The following is a 23,551-nucleotide window of genomic DNA, read 5'->3' as shown; positions in this document are numbered from 1 at the left end:
CAAATGGCACTTTGCTGTCAATGATGAGAGAGGAGAAAGACCAAAGGGTTAATCTTGAGGTGTGCTTCAGCTGCTGTTATAGCATCATAGAATCTCTACAGTATGCAAACTGGCTGTTCAGCCCAACAAGTCCACCCAGACCCATATTACTCTACATTTCCCCTGACTAATGCACTTAACCTATACATCCCTGAACCCTATGAGTAATTTAGCATGGCCAAACCACCTAACCTGCACATCTGTGGACTGTGAGAGGAAACCCACACAGACATGGGGAGAATGTGCAAAACTCCACACAGTCACCCGAGGCTGGAATTGAACCCAGGTCCCTGGTGTTGTGAGGCAGTAGTGCTAAACACTGAGCCACTTCCACGATTCAGAGCTGCCAAGGCATGGAGCAGATGCTTTTTTACAAGTATTTAGAGTCAAAAAGAACCACAGTGAATGATGGAAACGTGCTGAAAAATTGAAGATTGTTGCCAACCTGTGATCTGCAAGTGAAGTATTAAGTTTCCAACCTGAAAAATATGAATCAAACATGCATTACTGATTAGGGGCATAGAGTACAATAACAAGCAGGAGATACTGAGCCTCTTTTTTTTAATGACATTTGTTAGACCTGAGAGTATTGTGTACAGTTCTGGACACTACACTATCAAAGATGTGAACACACATTGTAGAGAAAGGAGCAGAGATTTACAAAAATGTTTCCAGAAATGTGAAACTTCAGTTCTGAGGATAAATTGGAGAGGTTTGGACTGTTCCTCTTTGAAAGAACAAGGTTAAGAGGTGACCTCATAGAAATGTTCAATATCATGAGGTCTGGATAGAATAGATAGGAAGAAATCTTCACACAAGGATCAAGAAAAGGGCAAAGGATTTGTAAATGGAATAAATGATGCTTGTTCGCAGCACAGACATAGTGGATCAAATGGCCGCCTTCTGTGTCGTAACACTTCTATGATTCTAATTGTGGTCATTATTGTGTAAAATGTCATTGTTGTGTGTGTGTTAGTCCAGTCAACCAACAAAAACCTGTATTTATGTAGCATCTCCAACATAGTAAAATGTAGTCAAGAAGGAAAAACAGATTATTGTCTCGATTTTAAATGCAGATGAATGAGTTCCCAGGACTCTCTTAACTGCTGGTACAATTATACAACAAACGTTTAGTCTCTGATAAAGAAGGACCTGCACCGTGTTTCCACAAACTCTTTGTTTGATGTTAAACAGCAGGACTTTGATGTAGTCTTTGTCAGTATTAACTATACCTCCTAATGTAGTAATTCTAAAGCAAGTATTCACTTCCTGGTGTCCTTGTTTTGTTGTGCTGTTGAAATAAAGATTTAGTGAACTGTGCAACAAAACTTTGTTGACTTTTTGGGAATGCTCCTCTGTAATTGAGAATAATTTTACTTCCACATTTTTAAATTGACCTTCTATTTTCTGAGGTAAATTGGGAATGATAGTAGTCCCAGTATCGCTTCCTGAGAAACATTACTTCCCACTATCTGTCCGTCTGAGTAGCTATTGTAATCTTAATTTTGTGTTTTGTAGCTAGTTTTCCATTGATGACCATCTACAACTTTACACAGATCAGGCTGTGTGGAGTGAAGGACCAGGCAACAGAATGAATGGAAATTGGTCAGAAAACTAAGGGTTGGATTGTCAGCAAATTTACACCATCTTTCATCCATTGACTCCAAACAGCATGACCTACCTCATCCTAGGGACCGTCGGCATTGCAGACACAGTTCTGCACCAGCAGATATTAAGCCCAGTAGCAGGAGCTCAGATGAATCAAGTCCGGCAGAGATTCATGTGCATTTCCTCTAACCTGATTTATTATGTTTGTTGCTGTGTGTGTGTCCCCTCGACATTGGCGAGACTGAGCACAAACTCAGGGAGCAGTTAAGGGAATATTTATGGTGTGTACCATCCAATCAAGCCCAGCTTTCAGTCGCCATCCATTTCAACTCTCCGGATGACATGTCCATCCTGTGCCTCCTCAACACAAGGCCACACGCAAACTGGAGGAGGAACACCTCATCTTCCACCTCGGGAGCTTACAATCATATGGTCTCGACATAGAATTCACCAGCATGCAAACCTCCCCGCCCCACCCACCTCATCGCAGACCCAGCCCTCTCTCTCTACCCCCGGACTTCCTAAACTGTCCATCCTCCTTCCCAGCTATTCACTCCACCCTTCCCCAATCACAGCCACCTTCTACCTGCATATGCATCCCGCCCAGCTTTCTGGTCAATAATTCCTGGTTTTTGTCTCCGCCCCTTTTCAAATAAAGTTGTCGCATTAGCTCTTTTCCAATCCTGTAGGACTTTTTTTCCAGAATCTAAGGATTTTTGGAAGGTTACCACCAGAGCATCTACTGTCTCTGAATATCCTTTAATATCCTAGGATGCATCCAGGGGACCTATCGGTATTCAGCTCCTTTAGTTGCGCAGGCACTTTTTCTTTAGTGATGATTATTGTATTTATTTCCTCCCCTCTTGTTATTATTTCATAATTCTGGAATGGTACTCATGTCTTCTACTATAAAGACTGATGCAAAGTATTTATTCAACTCTTCTCTCATTTCATTGTTCTCCATTAGTATTTCTTCAGCCTCATTCTCTAAAGGGCCGACATTTGCTTTGGCTTTTCTCTCCCTTTTTATGTTGTTATGACATGGAGACGGCTGGCCAAACCAAATCAGTCTTTCTACCTCTGTATTTGCAACACAGTAAAATTAACACTTTCAAAGATCCTCAAAATTGACCCCAATGATCCCTAACCAGACTTTTGAATGACTAATCCCAGGGTCCATGAATAATCAATTCTCAACACTGGTTTGCAGCTTAAACAAAAGACTTAGCAATTTATTAACAGTACATTGACTTTAGCAGAGCAAAATTAAACAACAACAAAGTAGCCTAATCATTGCCGAGCCCCCTTCACAGAAAAGGCAGATAAGCAAATAAACTCTGCCCTCATTCCTTGCTAATTAACCTTATTTAAGCTTAGCACAGTTGCTTCTGACCCAAGTGCCTCCCTCTCAAACCGAATGTCAAATTCCATGGTTATTGTTTTCGTTATGGTCACTGTTTCCTTGGGATTTTTTTGCTCTGACATCATTTCATTAAATTGTCTCATTACTCATCACCAGATCCAAAATAGCCTGATACCTGTACAATATATTGTTGTCAGAAACTATCCTGAATACATTCTATGACTTGTTCCTCGGTTAACTCGGCCCATCTAACTTTCCCAATCTACATGAAAGTTAAAGTCACCGGCGATTAATATTGTTACATGTCCTCATTATCTTCCAATTCTTCCTCTGCTTCGAGGAACAGGAGTCGCCCATAGAGCTCCTCAAGCTTGTTCCACCATTCAGTGAGATCATGGCTGATCTGGGGCCTAACTTCACATACCTGCCTTTGGCCTATATCCCTTAAGAAAAATCTTAGATTTAAATTAATGACTGATCCAGCATCCACTGCTTTTTGTGGAAGATAGGTCCAAATGTCTACCACCCTTCATGTGTAGAAATGCTTCCTAACATCTCTCCTGAATGGCATCTAATCAGGATTTTGTCTAACTACATTGTAACTTCTACATCCTTGTACATAGGTAGGAAGAGGGGTGGGGAGGTCATTCAGGAGCTCAGGGAGTTAGGCTGGAAGCTAAAAGCTAGGACGGACAGAGTCGTCATCTCTGGGTTGTTGCCGGTGCCACGTGACAGTGAGGCAAGGGATAGGGAGAGAGTGCAGTTGAACACGTGGCTGCAAGGATGGTGTGGGAAGGAGGGCTTCAGGTATTTGGACAATTGGACTGCATTCTGGGGAAGGTGGGACCTGTACAAGCCGGACGTGTTGCAGCTGAACCAGAAGGGCACCAATATCCTGGGAGTTGGTTTGCTAGCACTCTTCGGGAGGGGGGAGGGGGTTTAAACTAATTTGGCAGGGGGATGGGATCCGGACTTGTAGTCCAGCAAGTAGGTTAGCTGTTTTTTCAGGATGTCCAAGAAGGTAGGGAGGCTGTGGAGAAGGTAGCACTGACAGGGAATACTTGCGGACACAGAGATGGGTTCAAGTGTGTATACTTCAATGCAAGGAGTGTCAGAAATAAGGTGGGTGAACTTAAGGCGTGGATCGGCACTTGGGACCACGATGTTGTGGCCATCACGGAAACGTGGATAGAAGAGGGACAGGAATGGTTGTTGGAGGTTCCTGGTTACAGATGTTTCAGTAAGATGGGGGGGGGGGGGGGGGGGTGGTAAAAAAGGAGGGGGGTGGCGTTGCTAATTAGAAATGGTATAATGGCTGCAGAAAGGCAGTTCGAGGGGGATCTGTCTTTGGAGGTAGTATGGACTGAAGTCAGAAATAGGAAAGGAGCAGTCACCTTGTTGGGTGTTTACTATAGGCCCCCCAATAGCAGCAGAGATGTGGAGAAACAGATTGGGAAACAGATTTTGGAAAGGTGCAGAAGCCACAGGGTCGTAGTCTTGGGCGATTTCAACTTCCCAGATATTGATTGGAAGCTCTTTAGATCAAGTAGATTGGACGGGCCGGTGTTTGTGCAGTGTGTCCAGGAAGCTTTTCTAACTCAGTATGTAGATTGTTCGACAGAGGGGAGGCCATATTGGATTTGGTACTTGGTAACGAACCAGGACCAGTGATGGGGCTTGTTAGTGGGTGAGCATTTTGGTGATGGTGACCACAATTCTGTGACTTTCACCTTGGTTATGGAGAGAGATGGGTGCGTGCAACAGGGCAGGTTTTACATTTGGGGGAAGGGTAAATAGGATGCTGCAAGACAGGATCTGAGGAGCATAAATTGGGAGCATAGGCTGTCAGAGAAGGATGTTGTTGAAATGTGGAACTTTTTCAAGGAACAGAGATGACGTGTCCTTGATATGTATGTACCTGTCAGGCAGGAAAGAGATGGTCGTGTGACGGAACCTTGGTTGACGAGGGAGGTTGAATGTCTTGTAAGGAGGAAGAAGGAGGCTTACATAAGGTTGAGGAAATAAGGTTCAGACAGATTGTTGGAGAGATACAGGATAGCCAGGAGGGAGCTGAAGAAAGGGATTAGGAGAGCTAAGAGAGGGCATGAAAAATCTTCAGCGGATAGGATCAAGGATAACCCCAAGGCCTTTTATGCATATGTGAGAAACATGAGAATGATCAAGGACAGTAGTGGAAGTTTATGTATTGAGTTGGAAGAGATAGGAGAGGTCTTGAATGAGTACTTTTCTTCAGTATTTACATATGAGAGGGACCGTATTGTTTAAGAGGAAAGTATGAAATGGACTGGTAAGCTAGAGGAGATACTTGTTAGGAAGGAAGATGTGTTGGGCATTTTGAAAAACTTGAGGATGGACAGGTCCCCCGGGCCTGACAGGATATATCCTAGGATTATGTGGGAAGTAAGAGAGGAAATTTCAGAACCGTTGGCAATGATCTTTTCGTCTTCACTGTCAATGGGGGTGGTGCCAGGGGACTGGAGAGTGGCGAATGTTGTGCCCCTGTTCAAAAAAGGGAATAGGGATAACCCCGGGAATTACAGGCCAGTTAGTCTTACTTTGGCTGTAGGCAAAGTAATGGAAAGGGTACTGAGAGATAGGATTTATGAGTATCTGGAAAGACACTGCTTGATTAGGGACAGCCAGCATGGATTTGTGAGGGGTAGGTCTTGCCTTACAAGTCTTATTGAATTCTTTGAGGAGGTGACCAAGCATGTGGATGAGGTTAGAGCAGTGGATGTAGTGTACATGGATTTTAGTAAGGCATTTGATAAGGTTCCCCATGGTAGGCTTATGCGGAAAGTCAGGAGGCATGGGATAGTGGGAAATTTGGCCAGCTGGATAGAGAACTGGCTAATCGGTCGAAGTCAGAGAGTGGTGGTAGATGGTAAATATTCATCTTGGAGCCCAGTTACAAGTGGAGTTCAGCAGGGATCAGTTCTGGGTCCTCTGCTGTTTGTAATTTTTATTAATGACTTGGAAGAGGGAGTCGATGGGTGGGTCAGTAAATTTGCAGATGATACAAAGATTGGTGGAGTTGTGGATAGTGAGGAGGGCTGTTGTCGGCTGAAAAGGGACTTAGATATGATGCCGAGCTGGGCTGAGGAGTGGCAGATGGAGTTCAACCCTGTCAAGTGTGAGGTTGTCCATTTTGGAAGGACAAATAAGAATGCGGAATACAGGGTTAACGGTAGGGTTCTTAGTAAGGTGGAGGAGCAGAGGGATCTTGGGGTCTATGTTCATAGATCTTTGAAAGTTGCCACTCAGGTGGATAGAGCTTGTAAGAAGGCCTATGGTGTATTAGCGTTCATTAGCAGAGGGATTGAATTCAAGAGTCGAGAGGTGATGTTGCGGCTGTATAGGACCTTGGTAAGGCCACATTTGGAGTACTGTGTGCAGTTCTGGTCGCCTCATTTTAGAAAAGATGTGGAAGCTTTGGAGAGGGTGCAGAGGAGATTTACCAGGATGTTGCCTGGAATGGAGAATAGGTTGTATGAGGATAGGTTGAGAGTGCTAGGCCTTTTCTCATTGGAGCGGAGAAGGATGAGGGGTGACTTGATAGAGGTTTATAAGATGATCGGGGGAATAGATAGAGTAGACAGTCAGAGACTTTTTCCCCAGATACAACAGAGTGTTACAAGGGGACATAAATTTAAGGTGAAGGGTGGAAGGTATAGGGGGAATGTCAGGGGTAGGTTCTTTACCCAGAGAGTGGTGGGGGCATGGAATGCGCTGCCTGTGGGAATGGCAGAGCCAGAATCATTGGTGACCTTTAAGCGGCAATTGGATAGGTACATGGATAGGTGCTTAAGCTCGGACAAATGTTCGGCACAACATCGTGGGCCACAGGGCCTGCTCTGTGCTGTATTGTTCTATGTTCTATGTACTCTCACCCTCCAGGCCAGCATTTGGAAACATAGAAGATAGGAGCAGGATGAGGTCATACAGCCCTTCAATCCTAATCTGCCCTTCATCACGATCAGGGCTGATCATGCAACTCACTCGCCTAATCTTGCTTTCTCTCCATAACCTTTGATCCCATTCACCCCAAGTATTATGTCTAGCCGCCTTCAGTGTTTTGGCATCAACTACTTCCTGTGGTAATGAATTCCACAGGCTCAACATACTTTGGGTGAAGAAATATCTCCTCATCTCCATCCTAAATTGTCTGGCCCGAATCCTCAGACTGTGACCCCTGGTTCTGGACACACCCATCATTAGGAACGTTCTCCCTGCATCTACCCTGTCTGGTCCTGTTAGAATTTTATAGGTGTCTATGAAATCCCATCTCACTCATCTGAACTCCAGCGAAAACACATCCTGACTTTGTCAATCTCTCCTCCTATTATCAGTCCCGCCATCCCCGGGATCAGCCTGCTGCACTCCCTCAAGAGCAAGAGCATCCTTCCTCCAAAAAGAAGACCAGAACTGCACACAATATTCTAGATGTGGCCTCACCAAGGCCCTGAATAACTGCAACAATACATCCCTGCTCCTGTACTCGAAACCTCTCACAGTGAAGGCCAACATACCATTTACCTTCTTTACCACCTGCTGCACCTGCATGCTTACCTTCTGCGACTGGTGCACAGGGACACCCAGGTCCCATGGCACACTCCCCTCTCTCAATGTACAGCCAATCTGCCTTCCTGTTTTGCTTCCAAAGTGAATAACCTCACATTTATCCAAATTATACTGCCATCGATGTGCCCACTCACCCAACCTGTTCAGATCATGCTGAAGGATCTCTGCATCTTCATCACAGTTCACCCTCCCACCCAACTTGGTATCATCTGCAAACTTTGAGATGTTACATTCTGTTCCCTCATCCAAATTATTAATATTTCTAGCTGGGCAACCAGCACTGATCCCTGTGACACCCCACTAGTTACTGCCTGCAAATTTGAAAAGGACCTATTAATTCCTACTCTTAGTTTCCTCTCTAACATACCCCTGAGTATGTATTGAGTGGCTATGATCTCCTTGCAGACATGCCTCTATAATGGCTGGAAGACCATACCCAGTAGCCCGTATTTGTGCCTTTACTTCATTGATGAGGAAAAGACGTTCGACAGAATGGGATGACGAGACTCTGTGAACTTTCAGCTTCAGGACGGACTTTCTCCCCTCCCCAGATCCAACCTCTGTACGCTGCTGTGGAGCGTCTAGCGAAGATTACGGGTCCCTGCGAGCAGAAGAAGGGAGAGCCGCAGTGGTGATCCCAAAGAAACTGGATCCACGATCTCACGGATGTGCCCTGAGACCTAATGAGATTCTGGAGCGCAGCCCCATTCTCTTAATACAACCCCTGTAGGGCGATGTCCACATCGCGCTGACCGAGACGTGACTCCAGGTCAAACACCTCCTTCTCCAATTCCTCGATCCTGGATTTCCGCCTCTTCGTCAACCCCCCCAAGCATTCAGCTGACAACAAACATGGACGTGAGCCTTGTCCACGTCCCATCGCAGCCTCCAGGAGGGGAGCCCTTTCCACTTCCGTCTCTAGAAGTGAATGAAACGAGTTCCAGAACCGTTCATCCTCCAGCAGCGGGTTGTTAAAAGTGCCATTACGCTCACCCTGGCGTGGAACAGAAGGAGCTCCCCTCACGCCAGCAGGCCTTCTGAACACAGGAGGCATGCGCCTGTGAAATGCAGAAGTGGTCAATTCTGGACGCCCAGACCCCAGGCCTCACGAAAGTGAAGGCAATGGAATCAGGATGGAGATTTCACCAGACATTTACCAAGGCAAAGGTCTTAACCAAGTCCATCAACTGCCCTACTGAGCTCTCCTAGTCACTGCCATGGTCCCACCTCTCGAGGGTGCTATCGAAATCTCCCCCAGGAAGGATGAGTTCGCCCTCACTGATTAAACTAAGAGTAGACATATCCTCAAAGAAGCACGTCTGCATAGATCCCATCCAAGGCGTGTATGTGTTCATGGAAAGCACCACGCCTCAAAACGAACCACAAGTTGGAGCAGACGGCCTGGCACATGCTCCTTGAATCTCAAGATGTCCATCGAGTGCTGAGGGTGTCGGTCACCAGGAGCCACCAGTTGGCCACAACTCCCGATCGTGACCCCACACCCCCAACCAGGGTCAAAAGCAGGAGGATTCTTCGCAGGAACCTCCAAGTCTTGCGAGTATACCAGACTTAACTAAAACATTGGCTAAAACACCAAGCTCCCTAGATGACAACGGTTCGGAAACCTGCACCCCCAGCTCCTTAGCACCCTTGCCCACCTCAGCACCTGGCACAGTTGTAGTGGACTGCAGAGGGTGGGTTCATGTTCCCTGCCACTAGTGAGGAGGGAGAGGGGTTTCTGGGGGACGCTACTCCCTCATTTCTAGGGTACGTGCTGTTAGTAATGGAATTCCCCCCCACCGCCGTCCAACCAAGAAGAGTAGCACCTTTTCCAGGAGGGATGGGGAGAACAAGAGACAAGTCTCCACTGTCTTGCTGCCTCCCCACCCAAAATGACCTCCATTTTTCCTGTTCCTCACAAGCACACCGGGGCCAAAGGAAACTGGGGACATCCATCTGCTCCTTCCAGCTTTCATCACTGATGGACCCCAGATCAGGGTCCAATTCCCAATAGGCGTGGGACTGTGCACCTTTGTGAGGGAGCTCCGCCCAGACTGGGGGATCGATGGTCTTGGAGTCACTCAGGGAATCCTCCTGGGAGGCCACCCTCAAATGTTCAGTCTTCCCCCCAGACGTTCCTCTCCTTCAGACACTCTCTCTCTGTTGTTGTTATGACACGGCAGTGAACCCTTCTGCTAATTAAACAAAACACCCAGAAAAGCTCACCTCGCCTTATAATCTGTTAAAGTGTGAGTGACAGTGAACTCCCAAATTCCACTATTTAAAGAAATAAATATCAATTTATTCTTTAACTCTAAAAGTGAATATTACACAACAACTACTTACAACTCCATGTCTCCTTTCTTTTAAATGTTTTGCTATCTGCCTCCAACAATATACTGTTCCCATAAAAGCCGGTATTAAAATTACATCAACTCAATTTCAAAATCACACAGCGGCTACCGTCGGTGTCTGTCTCCCTCTGGCTGACGATCTCCCTGGGTCATCTTCAGTCTTTTGCTGCAAAGATGTTTCATATGAAAAAGGTACAGTTCTGGTCGCCACATTACCAAAAGGATGGGGATGATTTGGAAAGGGTGTGGAGGAGGTTCACCAGGATGTTGCCTGGTATGGAGGGGGCTAGCTATGAAGAGACATTGAGTAGATTAGGATTATTTTTATTAGAAAGATCGAGGTTGAAGGGGGACCTGATTGAGGTCTACAAAATCATGAGGGGTATCCCTGATTTTTCAAATTTCACTTTTTGCCATTTCGCTTTTACGAAAGACTGACATTAGTACCTGTTTTTGCTAACAGAAAGAACTCCGAAGAGGATTTTCATTTTTACTAAAAAAGGTGGAAATTTCTCCCATATAAATTAATGCTTCTTCACTTTACGCCATTTCGACTTACGAAAGGTTCCATAGGAATGCTCTACTTTCGGATAATGGGGGATACAGGGTGTAGACAGAGTGGATAGTAAGAAGCTTTTTCCCACAGTAGGGGACTCAATTACTAAGGGCCATGAGTTCAAGGTGAGAGAGGATAAGTTTAAGAGGGGAGATATGCATGGAAAGTTATTTACGCAGTGGGTAGTGGGTGCCTGGAACGAGTTGCCGGGGAGATGGTAGAGGTGGACACAAAAGAATCATTTAAGTTGTAAGTAGACAGACACAATCCAAAGATGTGCGGGTCAGGTGAATTGGCCATGCTAAATTGCCCGTAGTGTTAGCTTAGGGGTATATGTATGGGTGGGTTGCGCTTTGGCGGATCGGTGTGGGCTTGTTGGGCCGAAGGGCCTGTTTCCACACTGTAAGTAATCTAATCTAATCTAATCTAAATGAATGGACAGGGAGCAGAGGGATACAGATCCTTAGAAAATAGGTGACAGGTTTAGATCGAGGAACTGGATCGGTGCAGGATTGGAGGGCCTGTTCCTGTGCTGTAATGTTCTTTATTCTTCAGGAAGAACATCACCTTCCCATACATCTTCAACATAGCAACAATGACAGGGCCATCAACTACCCCCACCAAGGCCGCTGTATATGCCTCAATGGTCATGTTGGGGTGAATGCAACATTTTACACCCGGAGGCGTTTTGTTACATAATTAAAAGAGCGATGAGGCTCCCAAGGGGACGGAGAAGATGCAACCACCACATAGGAACAATTGGGCCCCACCCTGGATATTATTTTAGAAAGTCCTCTGCTCCCCTCCCTCCCAAACCAGCACCAACATCTCCTCTCACACAAACAGCAAGTAAAGGAAACAAGACAGAGTCCCGTTAGGCCTCACTTGCCAGTCTAGTCACCTCAGACAGCCATGTGCCAACCTGCACCTAAGAGTTGGGTGACAACACAATAGCCCCCAAAGCCCAAAGACAATAGTCACTGGCAGTAAATAAGGCACAGTTACAAAGTAATGCTACATGGCCCAGGACAAGGAGATGGCCCAGCCCCCAGATTCCAAAGTACAGTCTCTCACTGCAAGTGTTCAGGCCCAAAGCAATTCATGTCCAGGCCTGAATCCTCAACTGAAGAAGTAATTCAGGCTCCAGGAATCCGAGGCTCAGAAGTGCAGGCCACCACGCTTCTCAGGGGAGCAGCAGCAAATCCTAAGCTGGAGTGCTTTCAGTCAGGCAGACAGGCTGCAGCACCTAAGATCACATCTCTACGGGCTACATCAGCCTCCATTACAGCAGCAGCAGAGTACAGACTCCCAATACACTGCCCTCTGCAAGGAAATTAAAAATCACACAACACCAGGTTATAGTCTGACAGGTTTATTTAGAAGCACATGCTTTTGGAGTGCTGCTCCTTCATCGGGTAGCTGAATGCACAGATAGCACAGCTACCTGATGAAGGAGCAGCACTCTGAAAGCTAGTGCTTCCAAATAAACCTGTTGGACTATAACCTGGTGTTGTGTGATTTTTAACTTTGTTCACCCCACTCCAATATCGGTTTCTCCACATCAACTGCAGGGAAAGCAATCCCCCATCACCATCCATTTCTTGTACCATTGAGACAATTTTGAATTCCTGAAGAAGGGCTTATGCCCGAAACGTCAATTCTTCTACTCCTTGGATGCTGCCTGACCTGCGCTTTTCCAGCAACACATTTTTCAGCTCTGATCTCCAGCATCTGCAGTCCTCACTTTCTCCTAGACAATTTGAATCCAAATGCTTAGTTCTCTCTGTATTCCATGTTATCCAACCTTGTTAACCAGTCTACCATGAGGAACCTTGTTGAATGCCTTGCTGAAGTCCATATACACAACGTCTACCACTCTGCCTTCACCAATGCTCTTCGTCACTTCTTCAAAAAGCTCAATCAAATTAGTGAGACACAATTTCCCTCACACAAAGCCATGCTGACTGCATTCCTGATGAAGGGCTTATGCTCGAAACGTCGAATTCTCTATTCCTGAGATGCTGCCTGGCCTGCTGTGCTTTGACCAGCAACACATTTTCAGCTGTCCCTAATCAGTCCTTGCCTTTCCAAATATTTGAAAATCCTGTCGCTCAGAATCCCCTCCAACAACTTATCCACCACTGACATCAAGCTCACTGGTCTATTGTTCCCTGGTTTTGCATGATCACCTTTCTTAAATAATGGCACCATGATAACCAACTTCCAGTCTTCCAACACCTCCCCTGTGGCTATCAACGATAGAAATATCTCAGCAAGGGGCTCAGCAATCCAGCTTCCCTCAAAATTCTATGGTACACCTGATCAGGTCCCAGGAATGTATTCACCTTCTTACCTTTCCAATCATCTATCTGGCTGGTCCTGTTGTGTAATCACTTCTCTAAATCTACTAGCCATCGCACTCTTGTATGCCCTTAATGACATTAAGTCTACAAAGCTCTCAATAAAACTTTGTATGGAAAAATAAATTACCTTTCCTTAATCATGGTTTAATCTTAATAATAGTAATAATTTTAATATTAAACTTGAAAAAAAGAAACAAAATATAAATATTAAAAAGGAATCAAACACTTCACTAAAAAAAACAAAGACTCATCCTTGAATAATCCAATATTCAGCTTTCAATCTCCAGATTTAAAAAAAAAACTGTCTCCAGATTTGTCCATGTGTAGACCTCTTCTCTTTGCCAAATGGCTGATGAGTTTCTCTGGCACATTATGTCTGTAATTCATGATGCAGCTGAGATGATGCAATTCAAACCAGTGTCCTTGAACAATTACCTGTTTCTCTGGAATACCAGTTCAGTGACATCAACACAATTCTCTTCCAGGAGAAAGTGAGGACTGCAGATGCTGGAGATCAGAGCTTAAAAATGTGTTGCTGGAAAAGTGCAGCAGGTCAGGCTGCATCAAAGGAGCAGGAGAATCGATGTTTCGGGCATAAGCCCTTCTTTAAGCCACACATTTTTAAGCACAATTCTCTTCCATGCCATCTTCAGGCAGTGCATTCCAGATCACAGTAACTCCTGTTTTGCCAATTATTTGAAGCTTTTGTTATTTTCCTACTCTGTGAAGCAGCTTTTTACTGAGAAGATTTGGCTGTTGACACATCAAAGGTGAGAACAGAACTGAAATTCAGAAGAAAATTCTAGTTTCTATGGCTGATTGTATTGTTTCTGTCCTCCCTTTAGGGTAACACAGTCATTACATGATCTTGAATGTCTCTACCCTTTTGTGCATTGCCTCAGATAATATTTGAACCACTCAAAGATAAAGTTTAGACTTTACATTCTATGGCATTACAATCACTGAATCCCCCAATTTGGGGTGGGGGGGGGGGATGGAAAAATTTACCATTGATCGAAAACTGAACTTGACTAGACATGTACTGTAACTATAGTCAAGATTAGAGTAATGCTGGAAAAGCAATCCTAAGGATTCCTGATGAAGGGCTCCTGTCCGAAATGTCAATTTTCCTGCTCCTCTGATGCTGCCTGACCTGCTGCGCTTTTCCAGCAACACCATAATCTTGACTCTAATCTCCAGCATCTGCAGTCCTCACTTTCACCATGTACCGTAACCAATGTAGCAGGTCAGAGTCTTGGAACACTGCAGTGAGTAACTGACCTCCTGACTCCACAGAATCTGTCATCATCGACAAAACACAAGTCAGGAGTGAGATGGAATACTGAAAGAAAACAGAACTAGGTCACTCCAATAGGAGGTATAGGCAAGGCTAGGTTAATGAACAAGGTGGAATGGGCCATTTGAAGTGTGTTTATTTCAAGGAGCATAATAGATAAGGTAAATGAGCTATAGAACCTGGATTAGTATGTGGAACTACGATGTTGTAGCTGTCACTAGAAACTTGCTTGCGAGAAGGGCTGGTTTGGCAGCTCAGTGTTCCAGGGTTTAACTATTTCAGGTGTGATAGAGATTTAAAAGGGATGGAGGAGTTGAATTACTGATTAAGGAAAATATCAACACTGCAGTAAGAAAGGACATCATGGAGAGCTCATCCAGTGGAGCCACATAGGTAGAACTTAGGAATAAGCAAGGTGCAGTCATTATGACGAGATTCTACGATACGTCTCTCAAGAGGAACAGATATGTAAGCTGGTCATGGAGAGATGTCAGAACAACAAGGTTGATGTCGCAGGTGATTTAATATCCCCAATATTAACTGGGAATCCCTTAGTGCCAGAGGCGTAGGTGGGACAGAATTTGTTAGAATAATTTGGGAGGGTTTCATGAAACAATATGTCGTTAATCCAGCTGGGCATGGGACCATGCTAGACCTTTGTTAGAAACAAGTTTAATAAAATTTAGACGAGACCACCAAAACTGGAAACAAGACAATTTATTCTACGATCTTGCAAGAAAGGGCATCAAATGCAGAAGCAAAAAAGCAATGAACATTCAAACTAGTACACAGTTATACTTTTGAGCTGCGTGAGGTCACCTCTCCCGACTCTTACATTACCCAATCTTTCTTATTGTATTCTACCACTACCCAGCTGTGCTCTGCCCTTATTGTGCCCTTTTCTCCAAGTTGGCAAACTTTCCCTCTGTAAGTGCTGACGTAAGGCTAAACTTGTATCTTGATGTTCTTTTACTTTGCTTATAACATCTTCCATTGTTCATAAGTACATTCCATTCTTGAACATACGTTTTAACAATGTATCTTTTCATGCTTGGTTTATGCGTTTCAGCTGTCTCAGCTATTTTGCTGAGACTATTATTTAAAAGAATTATTTGCTTTAGTAATTCTGCACTAAAGTTAGTATTTAATATCCACAATTATTCATTAAAGATAAAGATACATTTCCCTAATGCTTGCCTAGTTGATATTTTTCTTGTACCCCTTTTCTGCACATACATTCCCTTGCTTTTTTATTTCTGCAAAATCAACACACTTCCCCATTTCTTACACCTTGTACTGGGGAATGATCCTGAACCGGTAGACAAAGTTTCAATGGGGGAGCATTTTGGGAACAATTATAATAATTCTGTAAGCTTTAAGGCTCAATTACAAAAGTGTTAGGCAGAAACTGAAGATTAGAGTTCAGGACCAGCAAAGTCCTGTGAGGACGAAAGATAAGGATAGCAAATTTGGGGAACTCTGGATGACGAGAGATTGAAAGACGAGTCAGAAAAGAAAGGAAAACATGCATAACGTTTAGGAAACTGAAATCATAAGAGTCAAATCAGACAAGATCATTGAGAAGTATCAAAGAAGCAGAAAAGAACTTAAGCAAGAAATTAGGAAGGTTAAAAGGGGGTCATGAAATATTCTTGGCAAAAAGGATTAAGGAGAATCCTAAAGCATAAAAGGGCAAGAGGGTAGCTCCACTCAAGAACAAAGGAGGGAAATAATGCATTGAGACAGATGAATACTTTGCATGTGGTAACATCTGTGGAGAGAAAGCAAAGTAAATTTCCAGTCCAGTGACTCTTCTTCAGAAAGGTTCAGCAATAACGCTGTGGGTTTGATTCGCTGACATTGCCCTTGTTTCACGCTCACCATTGTCTGCGCCCGCCCCAGGTCAGAAAGGGGCGGGTCCGGATGATCGACGACAGCATGAACCAATAGAAGGTAGGGACGTGCGACGGTTTATCACCAATAGGAATGAAGTGTGGGTGGGGTTTGTTGGTTCGCGCATGACCACCCGCCTGGAGCTTCTGCGCAGGCGTAGGTTTGTCCAGCCCGTAAGAGGGCTATTGCGTGTTGAAGATGGAAGGCAACGAGAAAGGCTAAGTTATAGTTAAGTGAAGGAGGGAAATTGTGATTCCGCAAGACTGAGATTTGTGATAAAGACTGCAAGGAAATGCTTCCATCACTCGTTTGCACTAAGCTGGGGCAATGATTGCTGTCCTTCTGCGCGCAAATCGGCCCAAATTAACCGTCGCCATTTTTATTGGGGGTAATATTCAGTGGGACGCATGTACGGCCTCCATTTTAATAGGGGGCAAAATGGAGTCGGGCGCATGCGTAGCCTTCCATTTTTGTGAGCGTTCCTGCCTCATTGCACCAGAGACCTGAGTTCAGTTCCAGCCTCGTTAAAAATCACTCCACTCCAGGTTATAGTCTAACAGGTGTACTTGGAAATGCTATCTTTCAGAGTGCTGTTCCTTCATCAGGTAGCTAGTGGAGCAGGATCATAAGACAGAATTTATAGTGAAAGATCAAAGTGTCATGCAATTGCTACAATATATTGAACAAACCTAGATTACTGTTGTCTTTCATGGGTTGCAAGTTTTGGTTTATTAGTATGCAAGTCCTGGAACTTTTTTCAAGTCACATTGTTAAGATAACTTAAGGTTTTATAAATAAAAGTGACATCTCAGATCAGACAGTACATTAAAGGTGTGAGGTTAGAGTCTGTCTATATCCCAATCTTGAGTCAGAAAATAGGAATTTATAAAGTGTTACATGGATTGACTGCATATAGATTGTGTGCTTTTTGAATGAATCTGCAATTATAATTCTGCAATTGCAAATTTACCCCGTAGACTTGTATGTGTGTGTCCATGCATGAGAGAGAGAGAGGGTGTGTGTGTGTGTGAGAGAGAGAGAGAGCCAGTGCATATTTGCATATGTGTGATGGACTGTAAGCACATGCTTGGGTGTGAGTGTGGGGATTGTGTCTCAGAGGGGGAGCACATGTATGAGAGAGGGTCTTTGTGATCATGTGTGTTTGTGTGAAAGCGTATAGTGTAGTGGGGTCACCTGTAGTGTGGAGTTTGTATGTTCTCCCTGTGTCTATGTGGGTTTCCTCCCACAATCCAAAAGTTTGGGTGCAGGTTAGTGGATTGGCGTTAGTGGATTAGCTATGCTAAATTGTCCGTAGTGGCCAGGGATGTGTAAGTTGGGTGGATTAGCCACAGGAAATGCAGGGTTAGAGATATTTGGAGAGTGGGAGAGGGGTGAGAGTCTGAATGGGATGCTTTTTGGAGAGTCGGTGTGGACTTGTTAGGCCTAATGGCCTGTGCCCACACTGTAGAGATTTTATGATTCTATGTGGTGAGTATGGAAGGAGTAAATTCGAACCACGTGAGCTGTTTGCCTGTTCTGAATTTGCCTGTCGTTGACTTGCTTTTTTTTTCCTACATTCCTTTTGCAGAATATTAAATATGAAGGCTTTGCAAACAGGAAATCCACCCCAAGCTTCACAGAAAGATTTGAATGAATCTTTTGATTCACCAGGACCTGAATATTGTTGGTCTTTGACAGTGGAAGGACAAAGGTTTGTTCTTTTTGTGGGTACATATTTCAAGTATCAATGTAAAGAAGTTAAACTCCAAATCCTGGTTGCACCACAAGTGAAGTGTATCCTCACTTTCAGGTATGATAACTTGAAGAAAACTAGAATGTATTGGTCCTTCGAGGATAATGCATACTAACCTGGATAATTCCTGAACTCCAAGGGTTTAATTATGAGCAGAGGTTAAATAATAGTGAAAATAATGAGGAGAGGTGGTAAAGTACAGACTAAGGCCAGTCAACCCATCAAGTCCAAAGTGGCTCTGTGGAACATTCCTAGCCCTCTATATTTATCTCTATCAAGTGCCTTTCTTGGCTAATTTGAGATAATTGATCATCTCCAAACTAACCCCCCACCCCACCTTCAGTTTGTGTATCACCACTGGTAGCATAAACAAAGTCCTTAGCCATCCTTCCTACTTTTCCAAAACTGTACACGTGTGCCCCCTGCTCTTTGCAGCATAACCTAATAGAAAGAACTTTTGCCTTGACTACCTTTTCTAAATTGATCAAAATCTTGTACATGGCTATTGAAACCCCCCTCAATTCCTTTGATTTATGGACAACAATTGTAGCTTTTCAAACTTGGAGCCAAAATTCCCTGTTTCCTCTCAAGGACCCTTGACAAGGTGTGAAGACCAGAAATGGATGGTTGTTCTGCCATAAACATAACAGCTAGAGCATTGCAAGAAATGTGAGCGTTTTCTGTTTGTTTTTGTATGCACAATAACTTCCTTTATGAGTCCAAGTTCCTATATATTTTGCTAAATGCTCTCTCAGCATGTCCTGTCACTATCACAGATCTGTGCACATCAACACCCAGATCCTTCTGACCCTGCACACACATTCGAACTGCACCATTAAGTGTATATTTATTTTCTCTATTCCTTCTTCCAAAATGCACCATCTTGTTGTGATTTCCAGAATGGTTTACACTTGACCTGATTATGGGAAATGAGCCCAGCCAGATGAGTGAAGTTTCAGTGGGGAAGGATTTGAGTCGTAACTATAATACAGTGAGTTTAATATACACACACATTGGGATAACAGCAGTCCTCATGGGAAGGTGTTAAATTGGGGAAAAGCAAACTACAACAATATTAGGAAGGAACTGGAGAATTTTTATTGGAGGCGACCGTTTGAGGGTAAATCCACATCAGACATGTGGGAGCATTTCCATAAGACCATAAGACAGGAATGGAAGTAAGGCCATTCGGCCCATAAAGTCCACTCCGCCATTCAATCATTGCTGATAGGCATTTCAACTCCACTTACCCGCACTCTCCCCATAGCCCTTAATTCCTTGCGAGATCAAGAATGTATCAATCTCTGCCTTGAAGACATTTAACGTCCCAGCCTCCACTGCGCTCCATGGCAATGAATTTCACAGGCCCATCACTCTTTAGCTGAAGAAATGTCTCATCATTTCTGTTCTAAATTGACCCCCTCTAATTCTAAGGCAGTGACCATGCCTTAGTCTCCCTGCCTAATGGAAACAACTTTCCAGCGTCCACTCTTTCTAAGCCATTCATTATCTTATAAGTTTCTATTAGATGTCCCCTCCACCTTCTAAACTCTAATGGAAACAATCCCAGAATCCTCAGCTCTTTGTCGTATGTTAGGCCTACCATTCCAGGGATCATCCGTGTGAATCTCCGCTGGACATGCTCCAGTGCCAGTATGTCCTTCCTGAGGTGTGGGGCCCAAAACTGGACACAGTACTCGAAATGGGGCCTAACTCGAGGTTTACAAAGTCTCAGAAGCACATTGCTGCTTTTATATTCCAATCCTCGAGATAAATGACAACATTACATTTGATTTCTTAATCACTGACTCAATCTGCAAGTTAACCTTTAGAGAATGCTGGACTAGCATTCCCAGATCCCTTTGTACTTTGGCTTTATTAATTTTCTCACCTTTTAAAAAATAGTCCATGCCTGTATTTTTTTTCCAAAGTGCAAGATCTCTCATTTGCTCATGTTGAATTTCATCAGCCATTTCCTGGACCACTTTCCTAAACTGACTAAATCTTTTTGCAACCTTCCCAGCTCCTCAGTACTACCTCTTGACCACCTAACTTTGTATCATTGGCAAACTTCGCCAGAATGCCCCCAGTCCCTTCATCTAGATCATTAATATACAAAGTGAACAGCTGCGGCCCAACACTGAACCCTGTGGGTGCCATTCCAAAAAAGAACCTTTTATCCCAACTCTCTGCCTTCTGTCAGACAGCCAATCCTCAATCCATGCCAGTAGCTCACCTCAAACACCATGGGCCCTCACCTTACTCAGCAGCTTCCCGTGAGGCACCTTATCAAAGACCTTTTGGAAGTCTGGATAGATAACATCCACTGAGTTTCCCTGGTCTAACTTACTTGTTACCTTTTCAAAGAATTCTAACAGGTTTGTCAGGCACGACCTCCCCTTACTAAATCCGTGCTGACTTGTTCTGATCCAACCCTGCACTTCCAAGAATTTAGAAATCTCATCCTTAACGAGGGATTCTAGAATTTTACCAATAATCGAAGTTAGGCTAATCGGTCTGTAATTTTCCATCTTTAGTCTTGATCCTTTCTTGAACAAAGGGGTTACAACCGTGATTTTCCAATCATCTGGGACTTTCCATGATTCCAGTGATTTTTGAAAATTCACAACCAATGCCTCCGCTCTTTCCTCAGCCACTTCCCTCAGAACTCTAGGACATAGTCCATCAAGGCCAGGAGATCTATCAATTTTTAGAACTTTTAGCGTTTCTAGCACTTTCTCTTTTGTAATGGCTACCATACTCAACTCTGCTCCTTGCCCCTCCTTGGTTGTTGGGATATTTCTCCTGTCTTTCAAACGACAGAGTTCAAGAGTGGCATGCTCCTATGAGAATGACGGATGGCTACGGCAAGTTACATGAATTTTGGATGATCAGGAATGTTATGACCTTGGTCAAAAAGAAAAAGGAAGCACGCATAAGGCTGAGGAGGATGGGAACTGATGAAGCACTTGACGTGGAAAGTAGGAAATAACTTAAACAAGGAATTAGAAGAGCAAAAAGGGGTCATGAAAAATCATTAGCAAACCGGATTAAGGAGAATCCAAAGACCTTTTATACACATGCAAAGAGCAAGAGAGTAGCCAGGGGAAGAGTTGCCCACTCAAGGCCAAAAGGAGGCAATCTATGTGTGGAGCCTGAAAAGGTAGGTATGGTCCAAAATTAAAATTCACCAAAAAGAAGGAATTGGTAGAGGATGATTTTGGGGAAGGAAGTGTCGAATTTCTAAGCCAAGTGCCTATTTTAAAAAAAAAAGGAACAGGTGTTATGCATCTTAATAAGTATTAAAGTAGGTAAGTCCCTGGATCCTGAGGGGATCTAGGCTGGAATGTTGAGGGAAGCAAGAAAACAAATTGCTGAAGCAATGACAGACACCTTTGGATCCTCTTTGGCTATTTTGAGTCCTCTGGGACCTGTGGCCAATGTTGTCCCATTGTTCAAGAAGGGTAGCAGGGATAATCCAGGAAATTACAGGCTTGTGAGTCTCATGTTGGTGGTCAGGAAATTATTGGAAAAGATTCTCAGGGACAAGATCGATAGGTATTTCGAAGTAAATAGACTTATAAGCGATAGACAGCATGATTTGTGTGGGGAAGGTTATATCTCACCATCTTGATCATGTTTTTTGAGGAGGTGACAAAGATAATTGAGGAAAAAGTGGTTGATGTTGTCTACATGGACTTCAGTAAAGCTTTTGACAGGGTCCCCCATAGCAGACTGGTACAAAAGGTGAAGTCAGCTGACAAGATGAATACAGAACTGGCTTAGTCATGGGAGACAGAAGGTGGAGAATGGTGTTCCACAGGAATCAGTGCTGGGACCTCTGCTGTTCATGATCTACATAAATGATTTGGAGGAGAACGTGGCTGGTCTAATTCGCAAGTTTGTGGATGGTACAAAGATTAGTGGAGTTGCAGATAATGGAGAAGATTGTTAGAGGATACAGCAGCATACAGATCCGTTGGAGGGATGGGCAGGAAAATGGCAGGTGGAGTTTAATCCGGACAAATGTGAGGTGATGCGTTTTGGAAGGTGAAGTACAGGTGGAAATTATACAGCGAATGTCGGAACCCTTCGGAATATTGTTAGGCAGGGAGATCTGAGTATGCAGGTCTACAGATCACAAGCTGAAAATGTGTTGCTGGAAAAGCACAGCAGGTCAGGCAGCATCCAAGGAGCAGAAGAGTCAACGTTTCGGGCATGAGCCCTTCTTCAGGAATGAGGAAAGTGTGTTGGGCGTTGGAAATGCGATAGGTGGAAGGAGGCCAAGGTGAGCGTGATAGGCTGGAGTTAGGGTGGGGGCGGAGAGGTCAGGAAGAAGATTGCAGGTTAGGAAGGTGGTGCTGAGTTCGAGGGATTTGACTGAGACAAGATGGGGGGAGGGGAAATGAGGAAACTGGAGAAATCTAAGTTCATCTCTTGTGGTTGGAGGGTTCCTAGGCGGAAGATGAGGCACTCTTCCTCCATCCGTCGTGTTGCTATCATCTGGCGATGGAGGAGTCAAAGGACCTACATGTCCTTAGTGGAGTGGGAGGGGGAGTTGAAGTGTTGAGCCTGAGGGTGGTTGGGTTGGTTGGTCTGGGTGTCCCAGAGGTGTTCCCTGAAACGTTCCGCAAGTAGTCGGCCTGTCTCCCCAATATAGAGGAGGCCACATCGGGTGCAGCGGATGCAGTAAATGATGTGTGTGGAGGTGCAGGTGAATTTGTGGCGGATATGGAAGGATCCCTTGGGGCCTTGGAGAGAAGTAAGGGAGGAGGTGTGGGCGCAGGTTTTGCCTTTCTTGCGGTTGCAGGGGAAGGTGCCGGGAGTGGAGATTGGATTGGTGTGGGGTGTGGACCAGACGAGAGAGTCACAGAGGGAGTGGTCTTTTCGGAACACTGATAGGGGAGGGGAGGGAAATATATCCTTGGTGGTGGGGTCCGTTTGGAGTTGGCGGAAATGACAACGGTTGATACGATGTATATGGAGGTTGATGGGGTGGTAGGTGAGGACATGTGGGATTCTGTCCTGGTGGCGATTGGAGGGGCGGGGCTCAAGGGCGGAGGAGCGGGAAGCGGTGGAGGGCATCGTCGATCATGTCTTGGGGGAAATTGCGGTCTTTGAAGAAGGTGGCCATCTGGGTTGTACATTATTGGAACTGGTCCTCCTGGGAGCAGATGTGGCGGAGACGAAGGAATTGGGAGTATGGGATGGCGTTTTTACAGGGGGCGGGGTGTGAGGAGGTGTAGTCTAGGTAGCTGTCGGTTGGTTTATAGTAAATGTCCATGTTGATTCGGTCGCCCGAGATAGAAATGGAAAGGTCTAGGAAGGGGAGGGAGGAGTCTGAGACGGTTCAGGTAAATTTGAAAGTCATGGTGGAAGGTGTTGGTAAAGTGTTTGCTACTCCTTTGGTTTGGAGGAAGTGGGAGGATTGGAAAAAGAAGTTGTTCAGGGTGAGGACCAGTTCAGTCAGTCGAAGGAGGGTGTCAGTGGAAGGGTATTGCTTGGTACGACGGGAAAGGAAGAAGTGGAGGGCTTTGAGTCCTTCGGGATGGGGGATGGAGGTGTACAGGGACTGGATGTCCATTGTGAAGATAAGGCGTTGGGGACCGGGGAAGCGAAAATCATGGAGGAGGTGGAGGGCATGGGTGGTGTCCCGAACGTAGGTGGGGAGTTCTTGGACTAAGGGGTACAGGACCGCGTCGAGGTATGCAGAGATGAGTTCT

The 23,551-nt window shown here is 44.7% G+C and overlaps 1 protein-coding gene across 3 annotated transcripts in view; it reads left to right on the top strand.

The window, feature by feature from the left end:
- The window catches only part of LOC132836274 (gastrula zinc finger protein XlCGF7.1-like), a 48,880-nt gene that overhangs the window by 9,741 nt on the left and 15,588 nt on the right, over positions 1 to 23,551 (top strand). Inside the window, exons 1-2 of one of the 3 annotated variants that reach the window (XM_060855652.1) lie at positions 16,234 to 16,303; positions 17,664 to 17,786. In XM_060855652.1, the coding sequence (XP_060711635.1) occupies positions 17,674 to 17,786 (113 nt within the window). In that variant the 5' untranslated portion in view covers positions 16,234 to 16,303; positions 17,664 to 17,673. Of the gene's footprint in view, positions 1 to 16,233; positions 16,304 to 16,510; positions 16,681 to 17,663; positions 17,787 to 23,551 lie in introns of those variants that run through there. The other 2 variants (XM_060855653.1, XM_060855654.1) reach the window with 2 other exon arrangements.

The sequence above is a fragment of the Hemiscyllium ocellatum genome, chromosome 46 (genome assembly GCF_020745735.1).
Source record: "Hemiscyllium ocellatum isolate sHemOce1 chromosome 46, sHemOce1.pat.X.cur, whole genome shotgun sequence".
NCBI lineage: Eukaryota > Metazoa > Chordata > Chondrichthyes > Orectolobiformes > Hemiscylliidae > Hemiscyllium > Hemiscyllium ocellatum.
Note: the sequence above shows the minus strand (reverse complement) of the source record. Positions and strands in the feature narration are given on the sequence as shown.